At 36.5% G+C, this 18,723-nt stretch overlaps 2 protein-coding genes across 2 annotated transcripts; both read left to right on the top strand.

Annotated features, from left to right (window-relative positions):
* The first annotated feature begins 2,221 nt into the window (after positions 1-2,221).
* LOC133803144 (glutaredoxin-C11) lies at positions 2,222-3,089 on the top strand. Its single transcript, XM_062241139.1, has one exon. It carries the CDS (start codon positions 2,466-2,468, stop codon positions 2,775-2,777), a length of 312 nt encoding a protein of 103 aa, XP_062097123.1. The 5' UTR covers positions 2,222-2,465; the 3' UTR covers positions 2,778-3,089.
* A 1,361-nt stretch (positions 3,090-4,450) lies between these two features.
* On the top strand, positions 4,451-5,182 carry LOC133794508 (glutaredoxin-C13-like). Its single transcript, XM_062231766.1, has one exon. It carries the CDS (start codon positions 4,664-4,666, stop codon positions 4,967-4,969), a length of 306 nt encoding a protein of 101 aa, XP_062087750.1. The 5' UTR covers positions 4,451-4,663; the 3' UTR covers positions 4,970-5,182.
* Positions 5,183-18,723: the final 13,541 nt, after the last annotated feature.

The raw sequence follows: 18,723 nt of genomic DNA on the forward strand, positions 1-18,723 counted from the left end.
CCTTTCTTTTTATGTGGAAAACAAACGAATTTCCGAGGTGTTTCTCGTTGGGACCAATCTGATTAAACATGGTGCATAGTTTGAATAAAATATTTCAATGCTAAGTGCAAAAAAAAAAAAAAAAAAGGAGAAAATGAGCTTTATTTGAAATTGATTTTGTTGTTATTCTCTTTTTCGTAAGTTATAGTCTTTGATTTTGTTCATTATGATGTCATGTTAAATTTCTTTTTATGTTTTTCGTTTCATTTGATATGATTAACAGTCTTATTAATTGCAATTGAATGATTGATTACATGTTTATTTTTATTTGTTATAAAAAAGGTCATACTTGTTAAATAAAATCCTTGTAATATTGTTATATTAGTTGTTGATATGTAAAGAACCTTATACTATTTAACTAATGGACTAATGTGGCAACTAAGGCAAATTTCAAATCAAGGTGCCCATAGTATAAAATTAAAAGTTTAAGAATCAACTCATAAAAATAAATAAACCCTCATCAACATAAGAAAAAATACTAAGCAAACTTAATTTTCCTTTTGTAGGATATTTATCGCCGTTGTCTCATTCTCTCCATTCAAATCGAAGGCAATCAGGAAAATTCGCCTTTAGCAACAAAGTCATCCGATACTTGGTTCCTCTCTATCTATCTATTTCTCACTCTCATTAAATGCCTCGACACAATACTTTTTTTTTTTTTTTTAAAAACACCATTTTATTTTAATTTATTTACTATTATTAATGTAAAATGAAGATAAAAGGAAAGAAAACTCAGATCTGCCACGTTTATCAATCAAATCTTAATATACCTCCATAATTTAAATGAGAGTGTCACGTGGCATATTCTTGAATTATAATACTATCATTATTGCATAATATTGGAGATAGAACAATTCAATACAAGATGCCTAATATATTCACTATAATAAAATGTAAACCTCAAAGGCCACATTTCTATGTATGGGGAAAATAGTGAAAATTCCCTTATTTATTTATTTTGGGGGAGAGACATGTATTCTGGAATTAAACCCAAGTTGCATATTCATACAATGTATTGTTGTAAGGGAAGTGAAACAGTTGAGAGTATGATCCCTTTGCTTTCCTCGTCCAATTGTTATTTGTTATCATTCTTTTTTGGCTACGTTATTGTGCATATACAAGAAGCTTTCTTCTCTTGTCTTCATAACTCTTCTTCTCTTTTTCTTCTATTCTATTCTCTAAGTGTCTAATATTCCATAGAGGGACCAATTAAAGCTGAAAATAAAAGGTTGGAATTTAATTGGATAAACTCTTATCTTCCTCCACATCACCAATATCCAACTACTAGAACAAAGAACCTAGCTCAACATAATGCCACCCCCCCTCCCAAAAAAACAAAATATACTTCTTTTGGGTTTTCTTTCGTATACATTTGATGAGCAAAATAGTCAGATTTTCCCATACTAATTAATGAAAAAGAAAAATTGAAAAGACTAGCTAGCATCGTCATCATATTGGCCAACCCATGTCTTTTATTCTTTAATTCTAATGAGTTTTCAGAATAGCAAATGTCAACACCTGGACAAGTGAAGTGATTCTCTTCCCTACTAACTACATAGCCTCTGACTTTCTAATTAATAGTTTTTTTTTTGTATTAAAAATATTAATTTCAAGGAGGGTGTGTGGCCTTTCCTTAAGTTGGAATATAATACAAATCATGCATTAGTTTTTTTTAGATAAAGTTCAAATCTTCTCTTGTTCCTCTTGTCCTGCTAATATGAATATAATTAGTGCTAATTGATGCTTGGCAACCTATGCCGAAAGTTGTGTTTGGCTGTTAAAATAATTTATTAAAAGAAAAAACAACATTATTCCAACTCTTCTAAAATCATACGGACACATTCCCAGAAAGAAAGAAAAATTAAAATAAACCAAAAGGAAGATTTTGAATGATATCATTAATGAGAAGCACAGGAATTAGTTGATGCTGAGAATTTGCAACTTGTTCTTATGACTCAAAAGGTCACAATCAAGCAAATCATCAGGGTGGGGAAGCATTTTTCTTATCCAAACAAATATCTAAAGTAACATTCTCTTTCTTATCCATTATATGTTATTTTATTTTATTTTTTTATAATAAATGAAAATAACTATTTTTTTTCTTTATTTTCTAATCAATTGTTTTCTCTATTCTAAATTAAACAATGCAATCTACCACCCATTCCAGCCCCTTATAAATAGAGTGATGCAATCCCAGAATCAACCAGAACCAAAGCCTCAAGCCTAATCATCACTACACTCATACAAAAGACCTTGTTTTCCCTCTTTTATCTGCACTAACTAGTAGTTTAAAGTGATCTTCATAGCCTTTTCTTATAGTTGCATTTGGTTACATATCTATATATCTTAGATATATAACTCTCCTTTAGTATTATATTAACCATACACACACACACAAAAAAAAAAAAAAAAGTTTTAGCTGAAATATGGACAAAGTAAGAGACTTGGCATCACAAAGAGCTGCTGTGATCTTCACCAGGAGCTCATGCTATATGTGTCACACAGTGAAGGCACTCTTCTATGAGCTTGGAGCGAGCCCGGCGATCCATGAGCTTGACCGCAATGCCAATGGGAAGGAGATGGAGTGGGCTTTGCGCGAGCAGATGGGGTGTAACCCTGCTGTCCCAGCTGTGTTTATAGGAGGAAAGTTTGTTGGGTCAGCTAAAGATATTATATCTCTCCATGTTGATGGCTCTCTCAAGCAAATGCTCATTGATGCTAGAGCCATCTGGTTCTAGCTACTATTACTACACAATTATACCAATAAGGATTAACAAAAAACAAAAGATTACTACGTTAATCTTATATGCTTAATAGTTAATATAACGAGGGCTGTGTTTTTTGGCTCAATTTTCTGGTGACTGTATTTGAAATGAAGCCAGAAAATATAAATATAGTATGTGGAAAAAAACAACATACATATAAAAAATGTAGCCTTCTGTTTTCTGAGATGAGAGTCTCAACATGGAAATATATAGTTTTACTTTTGTTATGAAATTTGATCGGAAGTTTCTTAATCTTAGAGTTTCATGAAAGCTACTTGTGTGTAACTTTTCATGGAAAATCCTTAAGGATGGTACAATGCTAAACGTAAAAGACATTTATACTGATTTACTGAAGTGCCCATATATCTTCCTAGTCAGTGATAAAGTTACCTGCATTGAACTATATAAAAGTAGTTTCATGATAAGAAAGAATTCTCAAGGACATTTTCATTTGAGAGTAATGAGAAAGATTGTTTGTTCCTCTACAAAGCCTAACCACAAAAAGAATAACGAACCCCATAAGGCTTTGTTGCTTTAGTTTTTTAATCAGTGAACAGAAATGTTCCAAACATGAAACTCATCCTATCCACCACCTTGAAACAGGTCACTGTTTGTATGAATTGACAATTCACATGAGTCTGAGGAACTATCCCTTTACCACTACCAAAGTGGTATAAAGTGTTCATAGCATGATGATACATTGATACTGCCTTTTAATTATTTTTAAAATATTGAGTTTTCTTTCTTAAGGGGATCAATGGCAAGAATCCAACCCACACCTATGAATCACTTAAAAATTGTAATTTTTTTCTAATGAAAATCCAACAAAAGGTTCTCTCTCAGCAGCATAATAATCTAGGCCTCACATCCATCGTCAGTTTCAATGGGCAAAAACTTGAAAACTTCTAAGAAACCTTGGGCCAGGAATGTTGTCACAAGCCTCTTTCATAGGTCTATTGGGTCGATCAACATCCTGTAGATAGACAGGCCTTTTTCTCCAGCCTGCAGTGCTATTTTTTTAAAGAAAAAAATAGTTAAAAACCATCTCAATTATACTACAGTAAAAAACATACAAAAAGCATAATGCATGAAGAATACGTGAAGTTGATCCATTCACACGTGCTTGTGTGTAAGAACTGAGAAGGAATCTTCCAAGTTGATGGATGCAACATAAAGAATTTGCGCCCACCGAAAGGCACCTATCTTGTTGGCTATACTTCTGCAGAAGGATTCAAAAGAAGGTGATTGTGAGAATCTGGTACAAATTGACCAGGCCTTCAAGAATTTTAGCACACTTTTGCTGTGTAGACAATGAGTTGCCATAAAATCTACAAAAATAGGTGAAGAAATGGTTGTAAGACTTTACACGTATGTAGCATAACCGATTGTATCAAACTCACCACATGATCATGTTGTCATCCAACCATCTAGGGAAAGATCCACATATCAGATGGTTACAAATCCAAGTCATTATATTGAAAGTTAATTTTTGCCAACTTGTTCAGCCTAATAAAATATTAGTCTTTATCTCAGAAAGTAGCCTTTTTTGTTCTCTTTTCTAGTTTGATTATCTAAAGAAAGCACAAACTCTTTTGAATGTTCTTCAAAGAAAGCAGTCCAAGTTATTCTGTCCCTATAAATAGTCTAGCATCATAGCTCAACTTCAAACAACTTAAGGCTAGCTTCACAACCTAAAGCTAGTTTCACAACAAACTTTCCCCTCTTGTCTAGCTTCCATTTTTGCAGTTCCAACCTCGGTTTTAAACCATAGGATCGAACTCAATTTGGGATTCGATCCTATAGGTTTTTCAAGGCAATAAAGTTTAACTAAACAAACAAAGCCCAACAACTAGTTCGAGATGGACAAGGTAATGAGATTGGCCTCAGAGAAGGGAGTAGTGATCTTTAGCAAGAGCTCATGTTGTCTGTGCTATGCAGTCAACATTTTGTTCCAAGAACTGAGAGTCAACCCAGCTGTTCATGAGATTGACCAAGACCCTGAAGGCCGGGAAATGGAGAAGGCTCTTTCGAGGTTGGGGTGCAACGCGCCAGTGCCTGCTGTATTCATCGATGGGAAGCTGGTTGGCTCCACCAATGAAGTCATGTCTCTCCACCTAAGTGGCTCCCTGATTCCTCTGCTGAAGCCTTACCAGACTCTATCTTAAATTACACTGTCTCCAATAATATGTTGGCAAAAAAAGAATAATAATATGGCTCAGAATAATTAGTTTGTTGTGGTTGGTAGTGAGAGAGCTGTGTATTGAAAGTATATATACTACTGTTTTATCTGTCAAATGATATGTCTTGTAGCATTTAATTAGCTGGTGTAGCTTGTGATCTGTTTCCTATTCTTATTAATGAAAATTAGCTTTTATATACCTTCTGGTTTGGTATTTTGTCATCTGTTCCGTGATTTGATGAAAACACATTTATAATCTGTTGTTGACTCTTGGTTTCTTATTATACAGTTTCAGCTTTTAGTACTAATTAAAAGCATTGAAGAATATATACTCTCACTCTCTACTATTAAAAACTAACACACTAACAATAATACTCTTTACTGCATTTCCTTCAAGTAGAAGCAAAATGGCATCCTCCTTAGTTCAATAGAAGATCCTTTCATGTTTCAACGAACTAGATTAAAAAACATAACATTAATCTTTACAAAGGTCCTAAACAAAATTATCAGCATAAGATAATGCTAAAAAGGGTCTTCTAACAAAGTAAGATAAGAATGAATCTCTTCTCATCAACCCTGTGATTCAAGGGAAAGGGTGACTGAAACAAAAGATAAACTAGTGAAACGTGTAAAAAAGAAGTTAAAGAAAAGAGTAAAACATAGAAAATCTTCACTTTTGAGATCCCCCATTTCCTTCATCCATATGCCAAAAAAAGTAGAAAAAAAGAAGAAAAATTCTTTGATTATAATTTTTTTAGAATATTGATATGAGACAACATATGGAGTCCAATACCACATAATGTTGTATATGGTGACTGACACAATTTTATATTGGATCTTATATATTTTATTTTAAATTTGAATATGTTGAACTCAAAAATAAATTATAATTGGTATTTGACGCATTATGTAGTGTTGGACACCTTAAAGTAACATATAACAACAATATAATTTTCCCATAGATTCTTCCATTTTATCTTATATAAAGAAAGGTATTGCATTCTTGCCTTTTTTGCCTTGTGTTTTTTCATATGCTTATATTCTCTTGTTTGGCTATGGCCAACGATAGTCTAGTGTTTGGCAGTCAATGTCAGTCCATCCTGTGGAGCTTGACAGTTCTACAATTCACCAAAGCAAAGGCCTCTTCTCTAATATTTATTCCTATCAACCGCAGCCAAATATCCTTTTTGATCCCCCATTAATTCAAAATCTAAGTGGCACCAACACAAATCAACCACTGCCTTGTCATTCAATATCAAAAGTAGTGAGAATAAATTCATAAGCATCATCTTTTTCCTATTACTTGAATTTTATGTAGTTTTTCTAAGACTAAATATGACGTTTTGTATCATCTTAACAATGACAAATACGAAAACAAAAACATGCACATACACATACACATACACATCTTAGAATTCGAATCATTCGTCTCTCACACACTCACAAACATCTTGAATCCTAACCAATTTAATTCACACATTAACAACAATTATAATATATGTAGTTTATTGAGTTTAATTCTCTCCACGCTTGCCAGGTGTCAAAGTGACAAGTGAATGTTGCTTTCAGGTCTTTACCAAAAGCTAGTTTGACTTATTTAAAATATATATATTTATAGAATACTACATTATTTTACTGACTGTCCACAGGTAAATGAGAAGCTAAAAAATAGTGGGATATGATCTCTAAATAATATATGTAGTGATTAAGACAGCTAAAGTCTTAAGGCTATGAATTCAAAAGGAAAAGGGTATTGGTCCCCGGCTCCCATTCCTGATTTCAGTCCAATATTTGTTTATGTGATGGAGAAAAGAGATATTATATTCAATGTTAAACCAATTTGGATGGTCCAAAGCATATTTATTATGTGTGTAGTTTTTTGTTTTTTGTTTTTTTTAATGTAATAGTGATTTTATATAATTGTTATTGTGTGTTATATGAAAAGTGTGTGAGCGCATTCAATAATATATAAGAAGATGAGTTACTCCACTCATCACTAAATTATTATTAGATGGAACTACATATTACTTAAATATTTCACCCCTATGTTTATACTACAAGAGATGGAGGAATATTTTTTTCTCCAAATACTCATTGTCTAGTTAAAGAACATGCTAAACCAATCATTAAATCACTTCAACAAAACCAACCAAAAATAAAAAAAACAATGCCCTGAAAAATTATACAATAAAACATTAAAAAAACTACACAAAATTTTCCAAAAATTTAAGTCCAAATAGTCCCACCAAATGAGAATATAATTGGGGAAACTCTATTGCGTATTTTAAAGAAAAAGACAACTCATGTCTTAGAGGGACCATGAAAAGGAACTGATCCCTCAATGTCCTTCATATGGTATAGTCCAGTAGATATGTGATACAGGGAAGAAGAGATATCTCATGCATTTTTTAATGGACCTAATAAGCATACACAAGATATAACAATAAATTTGCTTTATACTAATTAATGCAAGTAAAAGAAAGAATGAAATATCACCTTCACAATCTTTATCCATTATTTTCAGGGGGAAATAAAAAAGAACATCACATGAAAATGAGTGGGTTAAAAATGTATTGACTTTGTATTAAATGTTCTCTTCTATAAGTCACATTGTGTCGTTATATGATTTTTTTTTTTGCCTCTCATTCAGGTTTAGATAAATCAGATTGACTTAAATTTAAACTCATTATTTTAAATAACAATATTATATTATTGTACTTAATATTTTGGTGCATATTTTGAATCAACGTATCGTTGCTCATTTCTTGAACATATCCATGAATTGTCTCTTAGACTTTCCGTACCTAATGTATATAATTGCATATCATTTTATTTTTTCCAATTCTTTTCTAGCACAGCCTTTATTTTCATTTTCTTGAATTAGATTCTTTATCAAATATGGGAGTAAAAACTATAATTATATCTGTAAGTTTTCACAAATAAATTGAAATAGAAAACTCAAACTTGAAGCTTTAATGAACAACTGAGACTGAGAGTGAGAGCTATGATACCGATGTACATAGGTGTAGTCAACATATATTATTATTCTATATATATATATATATATATATTTCTTTTCAACCACTTTTTAAATAATATCTTCATACATTTAAAAAAAATCACACCTATAAAAAAAAATTACACATAGAACTATAAATTTTAAAAATATTAAAAAATTATGAAATTTTACAAAAAAATATAAAAATGCGAATAACAGTTTGTAACAATTTTGTTACTGTTACAATTTTCTATTTAGTTTATAAATATTGTTTACAAAATTGTAACATTTTGTTACAAACTTGTAAACTTTGGTTAAAAAAAATCTGTATTATTTTGTTTTAAAAAAAAAAAATTGTATCTGCAATTATACTTCTTCGTATTTTTGAATTTTTTTTTATAAAGTATGTATTTTTAGTATTTTTTTTTTAAATCTGGAGTATTTTTGTAAACTTCTCTATGAAAAATTTAGTACATCACCCTACTAGTAAATTAAAAATAAATTCAACCACTATAAATATTTATTATTAAAGAAAATTGACAATCTCAATTAATTAAAAAGATAATAATTTTACAAAAATTAAAAAAAAAAGTCAATCACAATTTTTTTCATCTCAAAGTTTTAGCAAATATAAACATAAATAATTTAAAATAAAAAAATATATATTATCAAATTCAAAATCATTTGTAAAATTCTAATATTAAATTTTTGTAATTGTGAAAATTATAATATTAATTAAATTATTCCTTAATTCAAAATATGATATATTATATATTTTAGAAGTGATAAATAATTAATTTTTGTTGATGCAGTTTTTCAGCAACAAATGATTTAAAAATCCAACAATAGAGAAATTAGGCTTTTCATAAACTGAATGTATAAGAAATGGAAAAAAAATAAGAATGCAAAAAGTTCACACATTTTTACGTGGTTCAGTAGTTAAAATCCACATAGTCTACAAGTCACTCTTATTGATTTGTTTAGGGCTCTGGAAGAAATTGTTGGTGACAATTTTAGCAGAGTTTTTGCATACAGAAAATTGATCCATTTAACTGTCCATTCCCAATGTATTTATAGGAGATTCTCCTGGACTATTTCGGGTAACCGTACCTTAATATGGTAATTGACAAATTTGGGTAACTTCTCATTTACATATATACATGATTGCCTATTAAATTTATATCTGTTATATCGGGTAATAAATGCATAATAAAATCTGAGCATTTATGAGGCATATAAAGAATCCTCGAGTCTTTCGGGATCCTTCACTATGCGTCATGACCACGCTTCTGCGAGTTGAACACTTCCATCAAGTTGGGTGTCGTAGGACTAATCTGAACTGACACGGGTCTTGTTCAGAGCTTCACGAAGGCAATCTAGATGATGCACATCTTGAACTAAGTTATTGGCATAAGAAGTGATCTGGAGACTATCGGATTATCTTAAGTTGTCAAGTCTGACTCGAGCTGCTCACACTAGAGTTAACGTCTCGCTTTCTTCATACGCCTGTCTACCAGTTGTACCCCCGTGCAAAGTAATTTAGCTCGCATTTTTGGGTAGGTATATCCGTCAACGAAGCCACGATCAACAAAACACGAGTTTTTCAATTAGAGGATATCTAGACTCAGCTCCCAAAAGCCTCTTGCTCACATAATACAGCAGTTTCTATACTCGATTTTCCTCTCGAACTAATACAATACTGACTGCATTTTCTGTTACAGCTAGGTATAAGTATAGACCTTCCCCAATAGTTGGTTTTGATAACACAGGGGACTCAGCTAGATGAGTCTTCAAATCCTGAAATGTTTGTTCGCATTCTTCTGTCCATTCAAACTATCTATTTCCCCTAAGCAAGTTGTTTAAGGGAAAACATTTTTCCGTTGACTTTGATACGAATCAGTTCAAGGTAGCAACCTTTCTGGTTAAGCTCTGTACATCTTTTTCACGACCTCTGTGAAAGGCATTTCTAATAGCGATCTAATATTTTCTGGGTTTGCCTCGATCCCCCTTGCATTGACTATGAAGCCTAAGAACTTCCCCGATGACACCCCAAAGGTACATTTCCGGGGGTTCAACTTCATGTTGTATTTTCTCAGCACGCCAAAACATTCTTCCTGATTGGATACATGGTTATTGGCAGTCTTTGACTTGACCAGCATATCATCGACATACACCTCAATGTTTCTCTCGATCTGGTTAACGAACATCTTGTTAACCATCCTTTGATAAGTTGCACATGCATTCTTCACCCCGAATGACATAACTTTGTAACAATATACGTTATGCTCGATCTTAAAGCTAGTGTGCTCTTGGTCCGCAAGGTTCATCGTGATCCAGTTATATCCACAATACGCGTCCATGAAGGACATGAGCTCGTGGCCGGTTGTTGCGTCTACTAATTGATCAATTCAAGGTAGCGGGAAGCAATCCTTGGGACAAACTTTATTAAGGTCAGAGAAATCGATGTAGGTTCTCCACTTTCCATTAGGCTTTGAGACCAAAACATGGTTGGCTATCCAGGTCAGATATTTCACCTCCTCTTCCTCCAGAGCTTCTCCTCACTCCTTCCCAACAGCCTACGTTTTTGTGCCTTCGCATGTATGTTTTTGTCCAGGTTTAACGTGTGCACCATCATGCTCAGACTGATTTCTACCATGTCCTCATGCGACCAGGAAAAGACGTCAATATTTCTTCTAAAAAACTCAACCAACTCCTTCTTTCTTTCGGATCCAAGATTTTTCCCAACCTTAACAACTTTCGAAGGTACTTCTTTGTCGAGGATGATTTCCTCTAGTTCCTCTAAAGCCTGGAGCTTAGATCTCTCTTCACCTAATCTTAGATCAATTTCTTCGGGTTGGGAAAAAACTACCATTGCCCGAGGTTCCCTCATTCTCCTCGGTTATTACCATGGCTTGCTTCCTGGGTTGTGATTTTCCTTTCATGGCAATACTATAGCATTCCCTAGCAGTGAGCTAATCTCCCCTCATAGTGCATATCCTCGAGGACAATGGGAATTTCATGGCGAGATGGCGAACTGAGGTTATAGCTTCGAACACCATCAACGCAGTTCTCCCCAAAATTACATTGTAGGTGTCCAAACAATCAATTACTATGAACTCGAGCATCTTGGCGATGGGTCGTATCTCCTTGCCCAATGTGACTACGAGCTGATTGTTCCTATGGTTGCCATTCCCTCTCCCAAAAATTCTTAGAGGGTCATTGAGGACGCTTTAAGATTGGCTACAAATAGCCTCATTTTTTCAAGGGTAGGCCTGAATAACACACTTACGGAGCTCCCATTGTCGATCAATATCATTTGTACTCTTCGATTAGCGAGCTGGATGGTTACCACCATTGGGTGATTATGCAAAAATTGGACGTGGCTAGTGTCCTCTTCTGTAAAAATGATTGGTTGTTTCTCCAACCTTTGTTGCTTTGATAACCTTTGCTCCATTACAAATTCAGCACCATTGTGTGTCTTTAGCTCTTGGATATACCTTCTCTGGGCTCCACTGCTCATTCCTGCCAAATGGGGCCCTCCAGTGATAGTGGCTATATCCCCTCCTTCAACAAGAGGGGGGATAACTTGATTTCCTTGAACTAGTTGAGGGTTGGCCTGGCTTTCCTAAGCTAGGTGTGGATTCTGTCCCGTCGGTTAACTAGGAGCTACCCTTTTTCGAGCGTATTGTGCTAACGATCCAGTCGAATGAGAGTCTTGATCTCATCTTTCAGTTGATGGCAATCGTCAGTGTTGTGACCTATGTCATTATAATGATAACAAAAATTTATTTGGGTCTATCTTCGCCCTTTGATGCTTCATGGGTTCGGGCTTCTTCCATGGAAGGCTGGTAGAGTTAGCTAAATAAATATGTTCTCGTGTATCCGTTAAATCTGTATAGGCAGTGTAGACAGAAGTATATTTTTCCCCGTGCTTATTTTTCTTAGGCTTGTTCTTGTCGCCCTCAACATTCCATTTCCGTTTATTACCCCCCCCCCCCCCCCCCCCCCCCAAATGGTTATTCTGGGTAGCGGGTTGAGGCATAGCTATAGCATTCATTACCACTCCAGCGGGCTGAACGGGGGTCTGGTTGGTTCATGTGACAATAGATTATGTCTCTTCAAAATTTATCCATTCTTGAGCTTGAGCCAAGAACTCATCTACACTCTTCACTCCTTTTTTCTGGAGTTCTTTCCAAAAATATCCTCATACGGCAATTCCCATTCTCATAGCCATAAGCTTAGAATTATCATCAACATCTCTAGCTCAGGCCGCTATATTTGTAAATCGGTTGAGATATGCCTCCAAGGATTCACCAGCGTGCTGGTTGATGTTAGATAATGAATTGGTCTCTACTCGGATCTCATTTGCAGCATGAAATTGTCTTTTGAACTCTGAAGACACTTTCTTCCAATAGGTGATTGAATGTTTTCTATATTTATTGAACCACGGTTTGGTAGGTCCAGTCAACGTTGCAGGGAACAAAATATACCTTAGGTCGAAATTTACATTGTGGGCCATCATCAGAATGTTGAAGGTCCCTAGGTGATTGGTGGATCCATTATAAGTGGGCATGGTCGGCATCCTAAAGCAAGAAGTATAGGGTGCTGCTGCAATATGGCGAGCGAAAGGCTCGAGCTCTTCATCAGAATCACAGTCATCAATGTCTTTTCCAGACAAGAGTCTTTTCATCTGCTCCTCCATTAAGGTTAGTCGCTTGAGGGTTGGATCCTTGATCTCTTGGTTATTTGGGACCTGGTTATCAGCTCCCACCCAATTGTAAACATTAGACGGGTAATTATCCCTCCAAGCTTGAGGTTGGTTAGGCGGGACATTCCAATTGTCACGTACAATAGACGGATCTCCCCTGGCTTGAGTATAACTCAAATCATCTTGGCGAGCTGGATGTCCTCTTTGGGAGTTTGATGATCACGCTGGTCAGAATGTGGGTCGGAGCGAAGACTTTGTGCGTAGCTTAAATGATTCCTTTGGTCGATCTTATGCCTGCCTCCACGCTGGGATTGAGGACCTAGATTATTGGCGCAAAATCGCGAGATATAAGCGTCTTTTGAGGGGGGAAGATTTCTTCTGCTATCCCCTCGGGCTGAAGTATTCCTTTGTGGGCGAGGTGACGTTGGATGTCGAATCGGTGATGGAGGATGCAAAGCCCCAAACTCCAGGGACCGTTACGCTGTGCCTTATAAACAGTGCTAAACTCGCTAATCGAGTCATTTGTCCAAAATCGTGTAACTAAGTATGATTAGCAGTTTAGGGATTAAAAATTTTGGTTAAGATGTAACATTTCATTAGAACGTTTACTTTATACATTGGGATCCCAAAAATATAATTTAAAGGTCTATTACAAGAAAATATTTACGATAGGCCGATCTAAGCGGCAACATAGGGATTAACCCTAGTTCCTCTTTCAACCCTCGGCCGTGGCGATCGAGCAGCCGCATATGTACACATCGTCACCTAAGCTCTCCATCTCAAGGATGGTCCAGCTTTCTTTTGCCTTTACCTGTAGCACAAAGCACCCGTGAGTAGAAGCCCAACAAGAAAACTTAATATGCTCATGAACAGTAATAACATGTCATCAAATCATAAGGCACACACCTAGAAAATATAGCCCTATTCAAGCAGTCAAATAAATTCATGTAATGATGGGTATCCAGGATAAGGAATCCTGCCCTCCTGAGTGGATGACTATCAAGTCAATCCAAATCAGAATAGTAATTTAACACTGGTGGTTCTGGTAACCATACCGGGCTTATAGCCCTAAATAGAAGAATGACAGTGGTAATAGTCACTAAGGTGGGTTCTTTTCCCTTTAGCCATGTGACGATAGGGTCACCGGGCTTTAAAGATAAGTGATCATTTCACTAGCTTGAACAAGATAGGTGTTCGATGAACTAGTCACCAATATAACCTATCGCATGACCATAGAGTCACAACTGTGGGATTCCGCTCCCTAGCCATGTGACAAACCGTCACCTAGGCCTTTGGCCCTAGCTCTAAGTAACTAGTCCTAGACTAGTCAAGCGCTTATAATTTTCATCAACTTTAGGGTCGGTCCAGCATTAATGCTCCTAGAGTCATTCAACGCTGATATCGATTAGATATAATCTTTTATCAGCCCTGCGTTCATGACGCTTTACGCCGTTCTTTGCTCTTAGGTCCGTAATACGCGACCAATGCCAACCCTGACTAGTCAGTGCCATACACAAGTAAGTAATGCTACCAAACATATATTATAGGTCAAATATCCGAGTACAGGGCATTCAGCATGCTTACTTAACAATCGCTAGCAAAACTAGGATCATGCATAAACACAGAGGCTGAAGCTTTGAACAATCTCATATTAAATATTCACGGCATGCCTTAATCACATGTTTCTCGTGCATTACATGCATCACATTTAGACATCGAACATGCATAAAGAATAACCATGCATGTCACATATACACAGGGTACAATTTTCTCACCTCTAGTTCAAGCGAGAATTAAAATAAGAACGACCATTGAGAACGATCGATCCTTTAATCCCTTAGTGGTCACCTAGTCATAACCAAATATAACCTCCATCAATGAGAATCAACAAAGATAGGGTCTTGATCTAAACCCCACTATCAGGAACCCGAATTGTACCCACACGGTGAGTAGATTCGATCCCGGGCCTTAAGGATCAAAACCTCGAGCCAAAAACCCTTAAAAACACTCAAAACGGGGTTCTGAAGAAATAGGGTAGCGCTACTCTCCTAGCGCCCCAGCGCTCTTCACAGAACCAAAACCGCCCCAGCACCTCTTTAGGTAGCGTTGTAGCGCCCCCTTCTGGGCGTTGTAGCGCTACCTCCAGCCAGGAATTGCCCAGCAACCTCCTCCTTCGATTCCACCATTTCTAACCCAAAACAAAAGCTTCCAAACATCAAATTAAGTCCCAAATAAACCAAAAAACCATCCCCACATGTCCTAGGCACCACAACCCCAAGAACCTTAGCCAAAACTCCAATCAATTCCCAACTTTCCAACTCAAAAATCAGTTGAAACGCAACTAGGAAAACAGAGCAAAAACAAGAGTTCTAATGGTTAAAAACTCACCTCAATTTCTACAACACACCCTCTTCAATGGTAGAGCATAACCCTACCTTATCACATCTTGGTTCCTTGGCTTGGTTCCTCAAAAGAGAGCTTGAAAATCCAAAGAGAAATGGGGAAGAAAACCATCGGGAGAGAAGGGGAGTGAGACTCTGTTTTTGGTAAACTTCTACAGCCTTAATTGCTAATATAAATCCTTAAGGGTGAAAAGACCTAAATGCCCTTAAGTCTAAAATAAAACCTTAACAGCCACCAAGGGAAAAATCGTCCTTTCGCACCTATTTTGTTAATCATAATTATCACCCTCCAATTCCCGCTATTCACGATATTCCCAAATACCAATAAATCATATCCCATTACCCTTTAATTCCCAGTAATGTTCTAATCATTAAAATCACCCCGAGACTCATCCCGAGCCCCGAACTTAAACCCGTTATGACCAGACCGAACACTTGCATTTATGATCGTCTCATGCCGAAAGGCTCAAACAAATCCACATATAATGTGGTACCATTCATAACTCACCCACATGCACGAAAATACACAATCACGCCCTTAACGGGCCAAATTACCAAAATGCCCTTATAATTAAAAGTAAACACATATGCATGCATTTATCATCATATTACAATATCATTCACATAAACATGCATATAATCATTTAATAACATAATAAATCAATTATGGCCCTCCCGGCCTCCTAATCAAGGTCCTACACTTTATTAAGAAATTTGGGGCATTACAACTATCCCCTCCTTACAGAAATTTTGTCCTCGAAATTTATCTGAATCGCCCGGAATATAAATTCCGCACAACTGATTCCATTTTTCCTAGGTCATTCTCTTGACCTCACTGTTTCTGCAACATACCTTAACTCAAGGTACACTTTGTTCCTCATAACCTTATTTCTTCTGTTACAATCTGAACTGGCTATTCCTTACCGAAATACTTAACCTTAACCTTCAGATTGTTATGACTCAACTCATGAGTTCCTTTTAACCCATGTCCACTGCATGGAAATACATAACACAATGTATACAACTGATAGTGCTAAAGATAAGGCTGATCCAAAATCAACCTAACCAGTTCTATCCAAGATTCAACTATCAAGATAAACTAGGGCTTAGCTTGCCCTTAACTCCTCACCCTTTTTCATGGTGATACTTGAAGGAAGATACATTCTTCTACTTGGAACTCCACGTTCCTACTTTTCAATTCAGTAAAACTTTTCCATTTACTCTGAGAAGTGAGCATTCACGCTCTAACCTCTAACAATCTCAGTGATCCCCTGAACCACCTCATGATCCAGGATCAATACCTCACCCATCTCATTCCAATGAACTGGCACTAAGCATTCTCAACATACCTCATCTCATAAGGTATCTTTCCAATACTGGATAACTTTACTTATCTCTCTGATTTACCATCAGTCTGAGAAGAATAAACTATACTGAATTCCATCTATATATTCACTGCCTTCTTTAACCCTTCCATAACTTGGAAGTAACAATTGAGTCTTCATCTGATAAGATAGACCTTGAATTCCCAAGAAGGCACACTATCTCTCTCTCACATAGAGATCTGAATATTAATCAGTTGTATCGCTTATCCTTACTGATAGAAATGAACTCACTTGGAAAACTGGTCCATAATGACCCAATGCCAAATCACGCTGACCCACTATCATGGGCAGCCCCACCGCGAAACCCATCACGATGCTTTCTTATTTCCATTACAAAATACTCAAAGCCTGCAATGGCCTTGCTGATTCCTGATACTCTGTCTTGACCTGTTAATAGGTTAAGAACTTTACCACACATTCCATTATGCCCCACTCCACTTCAGGCCATCACATAAAAGCTTTTAAACTCTAATGCATTGACAGGATGCCCGAATGAATAAAATAGGAGAGTAACCTGAGATTCATCCAGAATCTCCCATTTAATCCCAGTGTCCATCGACTTTCAAATTCGATCCTTATACCACAATAAACCCATATCTGACACTGTATAATCCTTAGCTAATCCAGCTAAGACATTCTCCTCAATCTTCCTATCTGTGGTTCACTTAATTGTTCCCCCCCCCCCCCCCCCTTTTTTTTTCTTTCTGAGATAGTCATCTCAAGCCCAACCCTGGCCACCTGGCCCACCAGAAACTCTACTCTAGTTCTGGTTAGATCCTTTAACCAACACGTTACATAGGCATCACTTTTGTCTGCCATTGAGGTGTCATAACCACCTACTAACTGATTCTGATTTGCAAGAAGACGCAGAGCTCTTTCTCATGACACATGTAATATCCTGTTCATCCAAGGAAACTTATGCCTACCGAGGCGTTCCTTGACCTTGGTAAATTTTCGCAGAGAAAACATCACGATACCATCGTCCAAGACGATCACAAATCCCATTCATATAAACCTATGAATTCTCTGTTCATCTGATTCACAAACACTTGGCATTAAACAATTTCCCAAATCATAACTCAGCACTCCCAGTGCCCTTACCTGATACAAACAATCCTCTATTTATCCTTCTCCCTGATCTCTAACTGGTACTAACCAGATCCAAGATCCATCTTGGAGAACGCCATAATACCCACTAACTGAGCCTTTATTTATAACAACTCTGCTGAGCCATTCAAAACAGTGCCCTAAATCTTGTTTCCATTCCTGGTACCAATTCATTTACCATTCTATCTCTCCACATAAAGGAACCCTGGCAAACCCCCTGGAAGCCCATCCAGAACTCACAGACTAATTCTGTCTGTCCTAACTCCACTGGCACAATCTAAGTGGTATCCACTACACTAGCTAAGAGTTCCATGCATCTCTCTGCCATCAAACTCTAGCTCTCACTGCAAATGTCATAAACATACCAAATCCATGCACAGTGCCAATTGTCACAAGGATTCCCACTCTTAAGCCCAAGAGTTATTATACTTCCTTGCCATTTAGCATTGCCCCATAATTACTTAACCAATCCATACCCTGGATCAAACCAAAGCCAGTCATAACCAGCTTAATCAAAATCAATGATGAGTCCTTTCCACAATAATTCACCTGATCTCTTAAATTACCAATATAGTATCACATTTCATCATAACATAACCATATGGCCTGTATAGCAACTTTATGCCTCTCTATATGCAACAAATAAAGAACAACATGGCACCAAATCAGTCAACACAAAATAAAGATCAGAACCAAAAAGCTGACTTGCCACCCCCGAGGAACTAGTCTCGGTCTGAGACTCTGATTGCCTCGGAATAAACACTCGAGTTGGAATCAAGCTGTCCATCCCCTTCTACTCATCCTCTCTTAGCCTTGGGAAATTCTTCATGATATGCCCAACCATATCACATGCAAAACATGCCTTTGCTCGGCATTCTCCCAGATGACGCCTCTTGCACCGAGTGCATATTGGATAGGTCTTCAAACTTTTCTTCTTGCTTGCTCCAATAAGTGGAAGTACCACTATCTGAGCTCCGTACTCCCTAGCACTCTTCTTCTCATCTTTTATGATCTCAACAACAAGAGCCTTCTCTACCACCTGAGCATAGGTAGAGACTTCATGCACTGGGGCAACTCTAATGCCCTAAGTTATTCCAGGATTCAATCCTTGAACAAACCTTTCCTTCCGAGCTACATCTG

This window comes from Humulus lupulus, chromosome 1 (genome assembly GCF_963169125.1).
Source record: "Humulus lupulus chromosome 1, drHumLupu1.1, whole genome shotgun sequence".
NCBI classification, from domain to species: domain Eukaryota; kingdom Viridiplantae; phylum Streptophyta; class Magnoliopsida; order Rosales; family Cannabaceae; genus Humulus; species Humulus lupulus.